At 43.5% G+C, this 13453-nt stretch overlaps 1 protein-coding gene across 1 annotated transcript in view; it reads left to right on the top strand.

The window, feature by feature from the left end:
- LOC142204432 (A.superbus venom factor 1-like) overlaps window positions 1-13453 on the top strand; it is a 59701-nt gene that overhangs the window by 29920 nt on the left and 16328 nt on the right. The window contains exons 22-33 of the mRNA XM_075275744.1: window positions 879-1018; window positions 1952-2164; window positions 3544-3604; window positions 4525-4611; window positions 4725-4928; window positions 5033-5108; window positions 5206-5365; window positions 6775-6873; window positions 7902-8052; window positions 9747-9913; window positions 11625-11783; window positions 13195-13254. Coding sequence (XP_075131845.1) covers window positions 879-1018; window positions 1952-2164; window positions 3544-3604; window positions 4525-4611; window positions 4725-4928; window positions 5033-5108; window positions 5206-5365; window positions 6775-6873; window positions 7902-8052; window positions 9747-9913; window positions 11625-11783; window positions 13195-13254 — 1577 coding nt within the window. The remainder of the gene's footprint in view (window positions 1-878; window positions 1019-1951; window positions 2165-3543; window positions 3605-4524; window positions 4612-4724; window positions 4929-5032; window positions 5109-5205; window positions 5366-6774; window positions 6874-7901; window positions 8053-9746; window positions 9914-11624; window positions 11784-13194; window positions 13255-13453) is intronic.

The raw sequence follows: 13453 nt of genomic DNA, 5'->3' as shown, positions 1-13453 counted from the left end.
AATTGTTTTGTAAATAAAGTGTATAAGGCCAGTCCTGAGGGACTCCACGCCCATGTGTGGTCCTGGCGGGCACCCACTGTATTATTCTTATGAATAGGATTATGTGTCATATTGGCTTGAAGGACAAGTAATGTTATGTTCTAAACCATATCTGACAGATATTTATCCCATGCTATGAATGCGGTAGCGGTATAAAAAGAAGTGATCACATTGTCAAAAATTTCCCAAAATAGTATGAAGAAAAACTATATTCTTTGCACAGCTCCAAATATGGAACATAAATAAGAGAGCATGAGGAATCCAAAATTTATTTTATATATATATATTTTTTACTTTTTTTTTTTTTTTTGCATTTATTAGACCCCCTAGGGGTCTTGATCCCCAGGGGGTCTGATCACTAATGCAATGCATTACTATGCTAATGCATTGTAGAAAATCACAATCATAGAGTAGCTTGCAAAAGTAAGTGAATGCAGACAGGCCTGAAAGCCTTTACAAGGCTCCCGGCTGTCATGCCAACATGATGAAAGCCCTGGATCTTGCTTCAGGTGCTGGCGGCGCCCATGCGCCGCTGGGAAAATGGCGCCTCTGTCAGATTTGACTGAGGCTCCAGAAGGGTTAATTCCCACAATTGGTGCAGACACTGATTGTGGGCATTAGCACATGGTGTCTGCTGTATGAAACAGCAGACACCAGGTGGCTATAGCGGCCACCCAGCTCCCGGGCGGCCGCCATAGTTAAACGCCCGGAATCCGCCGTACTAGTATAGCGGATTTCGGGAAGGGGTTAATAAACCAATTTAAATGATAGAGTCTTATGCAAAAATATATGGCTCCTAAGACGATAATACTCACCATCTGTCATATTCCATCATGTAGGTTTCTGTGTGGCTAAACCATACGAAATCCAGGCCTTCCAGAGCTTCTTCATTGACCTCAGACTTCCATATTCTGTGGTGAGGAATGAACAGGTTGAAATTCGAGCCATCATCTACAATTACGAATCCGTGGATATTCAGGTAAATCAGCTCACGCCAACCATCAGGATTAGCCATTGGATTGTATTTGCAGTGAAACTTTGTAAAGAAACCTGTTTCCTTCTCCAGATATCAGGCTGCTCTCCATTTCCTTATCTTCACTCAGAATATTTATTTATATAGAATCCCTCTCATACCTCATACATAGAAGTCTATGGAGAGGGGAGGGGAAGAAGGAGGTTGTTGCCGGTAGATTTGTTACCTCATTCGGTGCAGTGGCAGGGTCTTATCTTTAAGATACAGCAGTGCCAGAAGATATCACGGCAACAGAGTATAACAACAACAGTTAGTTGTGTCATTTCAAGCCACCTCCTCCACCCCTCTCCATAGACTTCTATGTAAACCGTAACTTAGCCTGAGAGCTGGAGAAGGAAACAGATTTCCTTAATAAGATGTATTACAAAGTTTCTTATATTCACCTGTACTATTCAAAAACTCAAAAACTCCTTTAGGCTAAGCACATACTTAGAGGATATGTTGAGGTTCTTCCACTGGTGAATAATGTGGGAAAAATCTGAACCGTATAAAAACCTCATCTATATACTGAAGAAAAAAATCCATGATATAAGTGAATTTGTAGGATGTCAATTTATGATTGATCCCAGTCCAGAGATCAGGACTCCTTGGCACAATCTACGATGCTGGGAGTCCCGGTGTCCCGACAGAAGAGCGAATTTATAGGGGTCCAAGGTGTCAAACCCTTGCACATCTAATATGGATAGCTTAGCCTAAGGATAGGTCATCAATGTTATGAAGTGGATAACCCCTTTAATCTTCTTGTGGCTCCTGACCTAACAGACCAGAGTAAGGTTATTGGAAGCCTCTGAGCGTAATCTTTGGTGGGGTCCATCCTCCAAGGCACCGTGTAATATAATGTGACTCTCTACAATGAATGTTTTTATGGTCTCATTTTAGGTGCGAGTGACCCTATCATACAACCCTGAGTTTTGCAGCAGTTCTACAGCCAGACAGCCATACACAGTTGTGGTGAAAGTGAAAAAAAACTCATCCTTTGTAGTTCCCTTTGTCATTGTTCCGCTCACTACAGGTGAACGTTTTGTTGAGGTGAAAGCTTCAGTTCTTCATAAATTTGTCAGCGATGGCGTCAGGAAGGCATTGAAAGTTGTGGTAAGAGAACGTGGCTACCCTATGAGTTATGTCACTAATTTATACTAATAACTGGAAAAGTCCATATAACCATAACCAACATTTTGTGTTGGGCAAAAAGTTGACTCTCCCAGTGTCCACACATTGATGGATCCATATTACCTTCTACATCAATGACCATGCACTGTTTTAAATGGTTTTTCCCATTTCTGGGTCTTATCTCTTCTCCTGTCCACAATTACGTTAGGTTCACACTAGCGTTCGTTTCTCTATCGTTTGGTTCCCATCCACTAAAAAAGCCACCCACAGACCCCATAGATTATGAATGGGTCCACTGGGTGTTTATCAGGTTTCCATTGGTTTTATCCCCTGTGCAGGATTTAGATGAACTTTTACATGGACTTTTAGATGGAATCTGCGGTGGAGTTTTCTATGGAGTCCTATAGAGACTCCATCACAGCCTTAGTCTGTGTGATGGACATTTCAGGCCAGCACTACGCTCCTAAGACTAAACTGCCCACTATTTACATTCAGAGATAACAGAGGCTAGGGCTGACATCAGTTCCTGGACAACCTGGGCAGGTTCTTGCAAAAAAATCTCCTGAGGAACCCACTGAAGGTTCACAATGCGCACCTCCATTCACATGAATGGAATCACTCAATGGGGAGTGGTGCTGGGGATATCATTGTCACTAAACTGGACTCCCTATCCCTTCCCTGCTTTGGCGTTGGTGCTAATTGACCTCTGTGTGATGGCACTGGGTCGGGGAATCCAGGGAGATGAAAGTGGGGAGTGATAATGAAATCCATAACATCACTCACTCTCCGTCAGCCCACCAAAATTAACATGTGGGGGAATAGAGGGGGCCATTATACTTTGTGGGAACAGAAGATCTTAAGATACATGTCTATATCTGATCTTGGAGATGAGAATATCCCTTTAATACATGCCTCATTTTGAGAGCTGATCACTTTAATGAAAAAGTAGAAGCGCCTTTAACTTATCATACCAAAACCCCACAATTCATGGACTCGGCCATACAGTGGATACAGTATTGAGTAGGGAAGCACAGGCCTTCTGGAGTCGATAAATTAGACCATGACTACTTATAGATCTACTAACAGGAACATTATGGCAATCACATGGTTGTAAAAATCTAAGGGAGTGTTCACATGACCAATTGTTGAACTGACTGAAACCAGTCCATCAAAAAAAATAAAAAAAATTGACAAGCCTCATATTTGTCCACACGGACTTAACAGAAGTCCCTAGGTCCATCTCTACTGGCTGTCACTCGTGTGATGATCCGTTTTGATGGAACTTAAGGCACTTTTCTTAGAGGTTTGGAACTTTTGGGGTTTTCTTAGCCCCCATACAAAATATCTGCTTTCCATTTCAGCCGGAAGGTATTCGTAGGACGGAAATGATATCATCAGTAATACTGGAACCAGAGGCAAGAAGTAAGTGACCATCTTTCTAGATACATTTCCCTCATCCCTTCTTGGCATCCTTGCAGCATCTGGTGCTCCCTCTGGGTCCTCTTCTGGCCTCCTGGGTGATGTCATGTGCTCCATGATCACCGCTGGGGCCTGTGTTTGGGCCTCCAGAGTCACAAGGGGCATGGTGATGATGCTACGCAATTCTCAGATGTGATCCTGGGGCGCATGATGTTACCTAGAAGGGGTGGCACCAGATGTTGCCAGGTTGCCCAGAAAAGCTGAGGGATAATGGATATGTTTCCTAACATTAGATCATCAACATTTAAGTTCTGGAACTCAAATTTTCCAAAAGTTTTGGCCAAGACCCAAAATTTTTTGGAGGTTCATTGGCAGCATATTGGAAATTAAACTAATATACTCTGAAATCTCATCAGACACCAGAGGATAATAGTTGGAGGTCTAAAAAACAAACAAAAAAAACATTTATACTCACCTCCCCACACCGCATCATGGCGTCCTCTTCTAGCCCTTTGATGGGACCTCAGTGATCTCATGGTGCATTGGGACATAGTGATGCTTTAATTTTATTATAGGAGGAAGGGGGAGCAAGAAAAGAGTCTGATCAGTGAAGAAAGAAGCATTATTCTCTAAGATTAGATGCCAAGATTTATACAAAGGTTCTTGAAAAATTAGAATCTTTTTGGTTAATTCTCATAATCAGGGATTGTGGTCTAATACAAGATGTATCCGCTCACTGTATACAAGTTCTACGGGGTATCCATACATCCATAAATCCTTCCTTTCCCACCAGTTGGTCCTGAGACCTTTGAGGTTGCTCGCTGGTTGGGTGTCCTCTCCAATAGCATTTCATGGCACCCCAAATTTCAAACATAACTGGTGCATTGCCATGATGGTTCAATGTTTTACGGCATCTCTTTTAGGTGGAGAACATGTGGTCAAGGTGCCAGCACTTGCGAATAAGAACATTGTTCCAGACTCACCAACCATAATTATTGTCAATGTACAAGGTGAGATCCTGAGAATGACCATTATGTAGATAGATGGTCACTGTAGATGTTGAGATTTTTTTAAAAAAATTGATCTTATGCTTGATTTTCTGAAAGAAAATTTCTTTCCATAGGAATCCCAATTGCCCAGTTTCTTGAAGATGCCATAGATGGTTCTGCTCTAAGCCATCTTATCGTTGTCCCATCTGGTTGTACCGAACAAAACATGATGAGACTGACACCGGTTGCCATTGCCACACATTATCTTGACCAAAGTAACCAATGGGAACGAGTAGGGTTGCATCGCAGGGATGAAGCCATTCGAAATATTAACAAAGGTGACGTACTGTTTTCTCCAGGGGTGACTTTACTAAAAGGTCAATGTCCATGTTATCTCCATTTTAGTAACCACCATCCCACGATTGCCTTCCTTTCCTACTAGGTTATGGCAATCAACTCGGCCATCGTAAAAGTGATGGATCTTATGGAGCTTTCTCTACGGCAAACTCTGGCACTTGGTAGCTATGACTTCTCTCCTTAGGCCTTCCTCATATTCTACTCTAGAATCTTCCTCCTTTCCATAATACTTTTCTTTCACCGTTGCCTTGTCTCTAGGATCACCGCTTATGTTGTTAAGGTTTTTGCTATGGCTAAGAGTTTGACATTCGTCGCTGATGATATGCTGTGTGGATCTGTCAGGTGGCTTATAATGATGAGACAAAAGCCAGATGGGATGTTCAATGAGTTAATTCCTATAGGTGCTCAATATATGAAGGTAAGGCCTTCAGATAAACACTTGCGGGAAGATACTAATTTAAGTCAGATCGTTAGGATGAGTACATATTCCCTAGATAAGCGGTACTCTACTACTTTTAGTAAAGTTCTACTGACCTGGGTTTGACATCAGGAAAAGGTCCAGTAGATGAATCCAGTATTTAGATATATTAAAGGGATTCTACCATTAAACTTCCTTTTTTTTCCAATTACCACGTTAGAATAGCCTTAAGAAAGGCTATTCGTCTCCTACCTTTAGACGTGGTCTCCGCTGCGCCGTTCCGTAGAAATACCAGTTTTAACCGGTATGCAAATGAGCTCTCCGCAGCAATAAGGGCGGGCCCCAGCACTGAAACACCGATGAGCGCGTCCCCATTGCTGCCCAGAGATCTTTCCCGCGCCGCCTAATTCTTCTGCAGCAACTCCGCCTCTTCTGGCTTCTCTTGCTCTTGTAGTTCTATACAGTAGCATAGAAAGGCCACCCCAAAATGGCTACCGGCTCCTGTATTGAACTGCAAGAGCGGCTACCCTAAAATGGCTGCCATTTTGGGGTAGCCGCTCTTGCAGTTCAATACAGGAGCCGGCCGGCGCCCATTTTGAAGTAGCTGCTCTTGCAGTTCAATACAGGAGCCGGCCGGTGGCCATTTTGGGGTAGCCGCTCTTGCAGTTCAATACAGGAGCTGGCCGGTGGCCATTTTGTTGTGGCCTCTCTATGCTACTGTATAGAACTACAAGAGCAAGAGAAGCCAGAAGAGGCGGAGTTGCTGCAGAAGAAGGAGGCGGCACGGGAAAGAGCTCTGGGCAGCAATGGGGACGCGCTCATCGGTGTTTCAGCGCTGGGGCCCACCCTCATTGCTGCGGAGAGCTCATTTGCATACCGGTTAAAACCGGTATTTCTACAGAATGGCGCGGCGGAGACCACGTCTAAAGGTAGGAGATGAATAGCCTTTCTTAAGGCTATTCCGACGTGTTCATTAGAAAAAAAGGTAGTTTAATGGTAGAATCCCTTTAAGCTACATCTCTATCTCAACCCACTCCAACCAATATCCTCTTTGACCCCATCAGTGCCCCCATACAGTAACAGTGTGTAACATACAGTGGTGAAGCTTCCCCCATATAGCATAATGAACTCAACACCTCCTTCCCCGCAAACTCAAAACATTCTCTTTCCTCACTCCCGAAACTTACACTACTGCAACACTTTCCCACCACTTCACAGAAAATGCTCGCACACCTCCAGCCCAGTCAACTCTGCCACCACGCCTCCCAATTTTCATCAACCTGTCCCCTTGGCTGCTTGGTCCTCACAGTGTTGTGGCCGATATAGGCTTCAGCTGAGGCCCCGGAAACAATAAAAATGTATGTAAAATGTTTCCTTTTACAAACAAATGTTGTCTTCTTCTCACTCAGGGTGGTCTCGCAGGTTCTTCCGATCCTGATGTCGCCATGACAGCCTTTGTTGTCATTAGTCTACTGGAGAGTCAGAAATACTGCGCCAATGCTATAAACGTAAGTCTGGTAATGTGGTAGCTTACATAGATAGATAGATATATACATATCATCCAACTGGACTTGTATTCCCCATTGGGAAAGTTGGGGTTGTTGAATTGGACTAGAAGGAAGAGATGGAATTAGAATGTATATACTCCATGTATAAGTGACTGGAGATGAGAATTTCCTTAAGATTTGGGTTGTGTTAAAGGGATTCTACCATTAAAACTTTTTTGTGTGTGGATAAGACATCGGAATAGCCTTTAGAAAGGCTATTCGCCTCTTACCTTTAGATGTGGTCTTCACCGCGCCGTTCCTTAGAAATACTGGTTTTTACCGGTATGTAAATGAGTTCTCCCGCAGCGATGGAGGCGGGCCCCAGCGCCCAAACAGTGCCAGAAGTGTCTCCAAGCGCCGCCTTCTTCGTCCGCCGCGTCATGTACAATGTCTTCTTCCGGCGCAGGCTCGTAATCTAGCAGAGCAGAGCAGACTGCACAGGCGCACAGGCCACGGGAAAATGGCCGCTAACAATACTGTGCAAGCAGCCATTTTCCCATGACCTGTGCGCCTGCGCAGTCTGCTCTGCTCTGCTAGAAGTTACGAGCCTGCGCCGGAAGACTTTGAAGATGATGCGGCGGATGAAGAAGGAGGCGGCGCTTGGAGACACTTCTCTGGTAGCAGTGGGGACGCCCTCATCCCTGTATTTTTTTGCAATTCTCTTGCGCTAAGACCAGAACTGGATCCAGGAGAAAGGAGTAGTTTTTTTCCTTCATTCCTTTTTAATCCACTTCTGGCTTTGGCTCATTAGACTGCAGAGAGGGGAGAATGGAATGGCTCCCTGCTTCCTCATTATATGCATGGGGCGCAGAAGATCTGAGTTGGTAACAGCAAATGTAGGATTGTCCAGTGGGTCCCCTGCTACCATAGGACTCGGTGCAAGTGCAACGTTGGCCCTAAGATTAAAGCAGCCCTGCTTGAGGATACGTTTGAGAGTTGGAGAATGTAGAAGAGTGGAATTTCTAAAGCATCTCTTCCTTCCTTCATAGAATCTGCAGTCAAGTATCGATAAAGCTGTAAAATTTGTAGCAGATAACTATGAAAAACTAAAGAGACCACATTCTGTTGCAATTGCCTCATATGCCCTTGCATTGGCTGGCGCACTAAAGAGTCCAAATAAGTTATTATCTGCAGCAACAGGTAATGAATATGTGAGTGGTTACAGGGGGTATTGCTAGCACACAGGAGAGAGGACAGGTCCTTTATATACTACACCACACAGACAGGTCCTCTATATACTACACCACACAGACAGGTCCTCTATATACTACACCACACAGGAGAGGTCTAGAGATGAGCGAACAGTAAAATATTCGATGTTCGTTATTCGTTCCGAATAGCATCTCAATATTGGACTATTCGAACGAATATCGAACCCCATTATAGTCTATGGGAGAAAATGCTTCATTTCTCTATCAAAGTGGGAAAATTCCTGGAAACATTCTTTACTCCCCAAATGGATGGACACAAACCCAAATTTAAGCTCAACAAACTTTACCAAGCACCCTTTTAAATCACGTTCCCCATGACAACCACAGATGGAATAGACAATGGGAAATCCTTCAGTCCCCACCCGGACCTGTCATTGTGGGGGGGTGTGTGTGTGTGTGTGTGTGTGTGTGTGTGTGTGTGTGTGTGTGTGTGTGTGTGTGTGTGTGTGTGTGTGTGTGTGGTGGTAAGACCTTCCAAAATTCAACTTTTATGGCCCTTAACATGAGCCCTTCCAAATTAAGTTCCAGGCCCTTAAGCTGAGCTCCCAGCAGAGATTGAGGCCCTTCAGGTGACTTCAGCCTCTACCTGCAGAGATTTGTTGGTTCTTTAGGTGAGTAGAGCCATGCAGTAGCAGTGTTTCATTTTTTGGCCCTTGGGGTGACCCCTAAAAAATTGAGTTGCAAGATAATGTAAATATATTTTTTTATATATAATTTATAATTTCACATGCAGAATTAGGGGCTGGGATTGTAGGAGGAGTATGAGGAGGAAGAGTAAATTGGGTGCTGGCGGCTTCTCTCCAGTACATGGGCTGTGGAGTGGATACCCAGCTGAATATCCACGTCCTCACCCATGTCCCCTGCTGCTGCTGGCAGCCCCTCTCCAGTACCTGGACTGTGGAGTGGATATACAGCTCGGTATCCACATCCTAGCCCACGTCCCCTGCTCATACTGACGAAGGACTTTCGTGGCATCCCCTCTCCAGTATCTGGACTGTGGACTAGACACCCAGCTGGGTATGCACGTCCACATCTTCTGCTGCTACTGACGAGAGGCAATGCTGGCAGCCCCTCTACAGTAGCTGGACTGTGGGGTGGATATACAGCTGGGTATGCACGTCCCTCCCCTGCTGCTACACTGCATGATTTTCTAGCTAGCTAGCTATTATTGAAAAGAGCACTGAAAAGAGCTGTTATTATTGACAATGCCTGCCTAACCAAAGCCCTGTATCGCACTGACAGTCTGACACCACACTCTCCATATCACTCCAAAACTGAAATGACACAAATAGGATGGGATGTCACATATTTTCAGCAGCCAATGGGTTTTTTCAATTTTTTTCAATGCCTCCGTTGTCGTAGTTCCTGTCCCACCTCCCCTGCACAGTTATTGGTGCAAAAAACGCGCCAGGGAAGGTGGGAGGGGATACAAATTTTTACTGCGTATGCGGCCTTGTATTCGATTGTGAACGAATACATCTCTAGAGAGGTCCTCTGTATACTACACCACACAGGAGAGAGGACAGATTATCAGACTTTGCCGTTTAGTCTCACCACGTATTTAAATTATTTTTCCGATTTATACTCAACAATATTTCCTACCATTGTTTCTGATTTGCCTAGATCATGTTTCCTGGAATGAACAAGGTGGATCCAAGATGGTCTCTATAGAGGCCACGTCTTATGCCCTCCTTACTCTTTTGAAACTGGAAGCAGATGATGCCATTGATCCAGTGGTTCGTTGGCTTATAGAGCAGCGATACTATGGTGAAACATATGCATCAACACAAGTAAGTCATGCAGGCTTAAAGGGGGAGTCCAGAACTAAAAAAAAAAAAATCCTTTTTATTTATCAGAACAATTATTCCAGGGGACATGGGTTTTGTCTGCTCTGGTATAGCTGTAGATTTCAAGTGCACAGATTACAGAAAAACAGCTCATGTACCAATCTCAATGCAAATCCTCATGAAATTCAGTTCACAAAGTTTGCCTCCCTATTTTGTTTCAGACTGAACTTGTTCGGTTTGAACCAGAAGTGCTGTCATTATATTCTTGGATCTCTTTATACTGTGGGGAAGATAGCTCGGTAGCAACAATGGTGCCGACCCAACCAGTCAGAAATAGGGAACCTGTAGCAAAACAGGTTTATTTCGGAAAAAGTAGCAAAATAAATAAACCTTTACGTCAGGCACAAAGTGAGCAAAATAAAATACAGCCTTAACTTCAGGCAATGAAACAAAACCCTGCTCGTCTGAGAGCTTAACTAGACAATATGTACTAATTGTATGTGGGGCTTAATACCAGCCACACAAATTAACAAAAAACACAGACAGTATCAGGACAGATCCAGACACTTCCTCTCCTCCCAGGATCTGCCCTGAAGTGAAGGCTCTACAGACATCTATGGCCCAGTAACAAGCCCAGGACACACACCTGGGGCTGAGACCTATCTAAGACCTGCCCTGGACCACACATAGGTTAGAAATCTGGGGGAGATATACCAGGACTGCAGCCTGTCCACCTCTCACAATACCTAAATGAAGAGGAGAAGACTCCAGAATTTTTAGGTAAAGAGTAAAGGGGGATAGACTCCTTGTGGAAGAAGACTTGTGTAAAACATGATATTTTATACTGGATTGCTGCCACCACATCAGGACACCCTTCTTGGGTGATGTTATGGGTCGTAGGGGACTGGTGAAGCCTGGAGTTAAGCCTCAGTGGTTAAGGGGGCTGTGACAAAATGATGGCACTTGAGTGAAATGGTGTGTCCCATATGACCGTTGAGACCTGTAGCACATCACCCAGATCCAGGAGTCTGAAAGAAGCCAGAAGATGACCAAAAAGGGCCATAAGGTAGCCCAGGAGAGGCGTTCAGAGACCCCAAAGTATAATAGAGGTTCTTGGGATTATGCAATTCAAAACAAAAAATTGTCAAGGTAAACTCACCCTTCAGAAGAAATGTCCGTTAAGTCCATATAGCGTTACCTAGGTGCACGACCCTTCCTCCCGACTCCACGGAGCAGTGTTTCCAATGACATACAAAAAAGATGCGGGTCCGCAACACTGAGGTACGTATAAAATAACTTTTATTCCATCAGATTAAAAATAGGTCGGAGTGACCATCCAGACAGAGCGCTGGTTACATAGACAAGTGCAAAAAGACTAGAAAAAGTGAAAAAACAACATGCTGCCACAGGTCTCAGCAGCATGCTGCCACAGGTTCTTGGGATTAGTCAAAACCCAAAATTGTTGGGAAATTTGTAACAAACCCAGTTGGCTATGAACTGGTTCACCCATGTGTATCTCTAATCTTAGTCAACCCATTCTAAACTACTCTCATCGTTCCAAATAACCAACGTGGCATCTCACCATTGCTCACCTTTTTCTTTATGTCTGGTAGCCTTCCAGTAGACTTATAGGCTAATCCATTTCTTCATTATTCTACGCCATTAGCTCTATGCTTGTCTTTTTCTCAATTTTTATTGACCTACTTTTTTCTAGACTACAATCATGCTGTATCAAGCACTGGCCCAATATCAATTGGCCAAATCCACTCAGAGGAAGCTGAATATGGACGTCTCCTTCAAGTTGCCAGATAGAGCAGGAACCACAACGCACCGTATCAATATAGAGAATGCGCTTCAGGCTCGCTCTGAAGAGGTGGGAATATGTCGCATGTCTACAGTATCTATGTTATAGTGGTAAAGGGAATGTGTTATCAGGAAATGCTCGATTTTTTTTTCACATTTTTATGATAAACTTTTATTTTTAAGACCCTTTGGTGATGTTTTTAATTTTTCCATCTAAAAAAAATCTTAAAAATCTTGCAATCCCAATTCTTGCCACTAAGCCTAAAGTAATTTGTAACTTCTAGGTTCCAGATGACGAACCATGGGCCATAGACACAATATTCTATAGCAGAACCTATTGACTTTTATGGGGGAGTTTTCTAGGCATGCTCTATGAGGGCGGGTTCACACCTGCGCCCGGTCTCCGCTTTGCAGGTTTCCGTCTTCTGCCCGAGAAACTGGACAGGAGACAGAAATCAGCAGTCAGTTTTCAAACCCATTCATTTGAATGGGGTTTACAAAGTGTCCACCGTGAGCGTCTTCTGGTGGACACCAGAACTGGACACAAAGTCGGACATGCAGGACTCGCCGAAGAGACCAGAAGACACTCACGGGTGGTCACTGACTGCTGGTTTCCGTCTCCTGTCCAGTTTCTTGGGCAGAAGATGGAAACCCACAAAGTGGAGACCGGGCGCAGATTTGAACCCGCCCTGACCTGAGCTGAAGTCATTGTGCAGAGAGGGTGAGTCGATGAAAAGTGACACCACCTATTGTGACTGGTGGCCTCTGTGTCTTATCTACATATAGACAATAGCTGTGATCATCAGTTCTATAAGAAATCTGCTACAGAAAACACAAAGTCTCAGCCTAGTACATGGTCTAGCGGACAAAGGAATTTTTTTATTTATTTATTTTTTAATATAAAAAATATCATGGAAAAATTTTTAAAAACTCACCAATAATTCTCAAAAATATGTTAACATAAAACTTGATTTAAAAATTGGTAATTTCCTGGTGAGCCATTACCTTTAAATGCCTGGTTAAGAAAAAATTGTACTTTTTATAGTCTATGGGGTGCCCGCCAGGCCTCCATGGTCCCATAACAGCTGCATTTGTCTGTCTACTTCAACCCCACCACACCTCCCCAGCCTTGGCTTCCCATTCCTACATACTCCATCAACAAACATTGTGCAATTTACAATAGAGAAGTGACAACTCTGAGACGTGTCTTTATGTATTTCATCTAATGGGAATAGTGCCTTTAAGGCATCGATTCTAAATAAAAAAAACTATATATGGTGTAACATTAACATAACCTAGTGCTGGCTGCAGACAAGGACCCTTGAACAAGAATATAACAGGGATCTAATTTAATTGATCACCATTTACCAAGAAATAAAATTATGTTTAACCCATTATGCACCGAACAGATTACTACATCATTCCCTTGGAGTGGTGCTTTAAAGTTATACTTTTGATGTTACTGTATGGTTTCTTTACAGACCAAATTAAACAAGGATTTTCTGGTCAAGGCCACTGGGCGTGGACAAGCTTCATTAACGGTAAGACTGTAACCTTGAGCCATGCTTTAAAATGTATTCAATAGGATCTTACTGCAGTGTATTTTACTTTCTTTCATCCCTCGGGATCATGATATGAAGATAAATCTAATCAAATGAGAATACTTGTTGCTTATGGTATTCACACGTAGTACATAGCCAATGATATCTACTATCATGTATCAAGACTGGCTCGCTAGAC

The sequence above is a fragment of the Leptodactylus fuscus genome, chromosome 5, assembly GCF_031893055.1.
Source record: "Leptodactylus fuscus isolate aLepFus1 chromosome 5, aLepFus1.hap2, whole genome shotgun sequence".
Lineage (NCBI taxonomy): Eukaryota > Metazoa > Chordata > Amphibia > Anura > Leptodactylidae > Leptodactylus > Leptodactylus fuscus.
The sequence above is the reverse complement of the archived record's forward strand: the minus strand, read 5'-3'. Positions and strand labels throughout refer to the sequence as shown.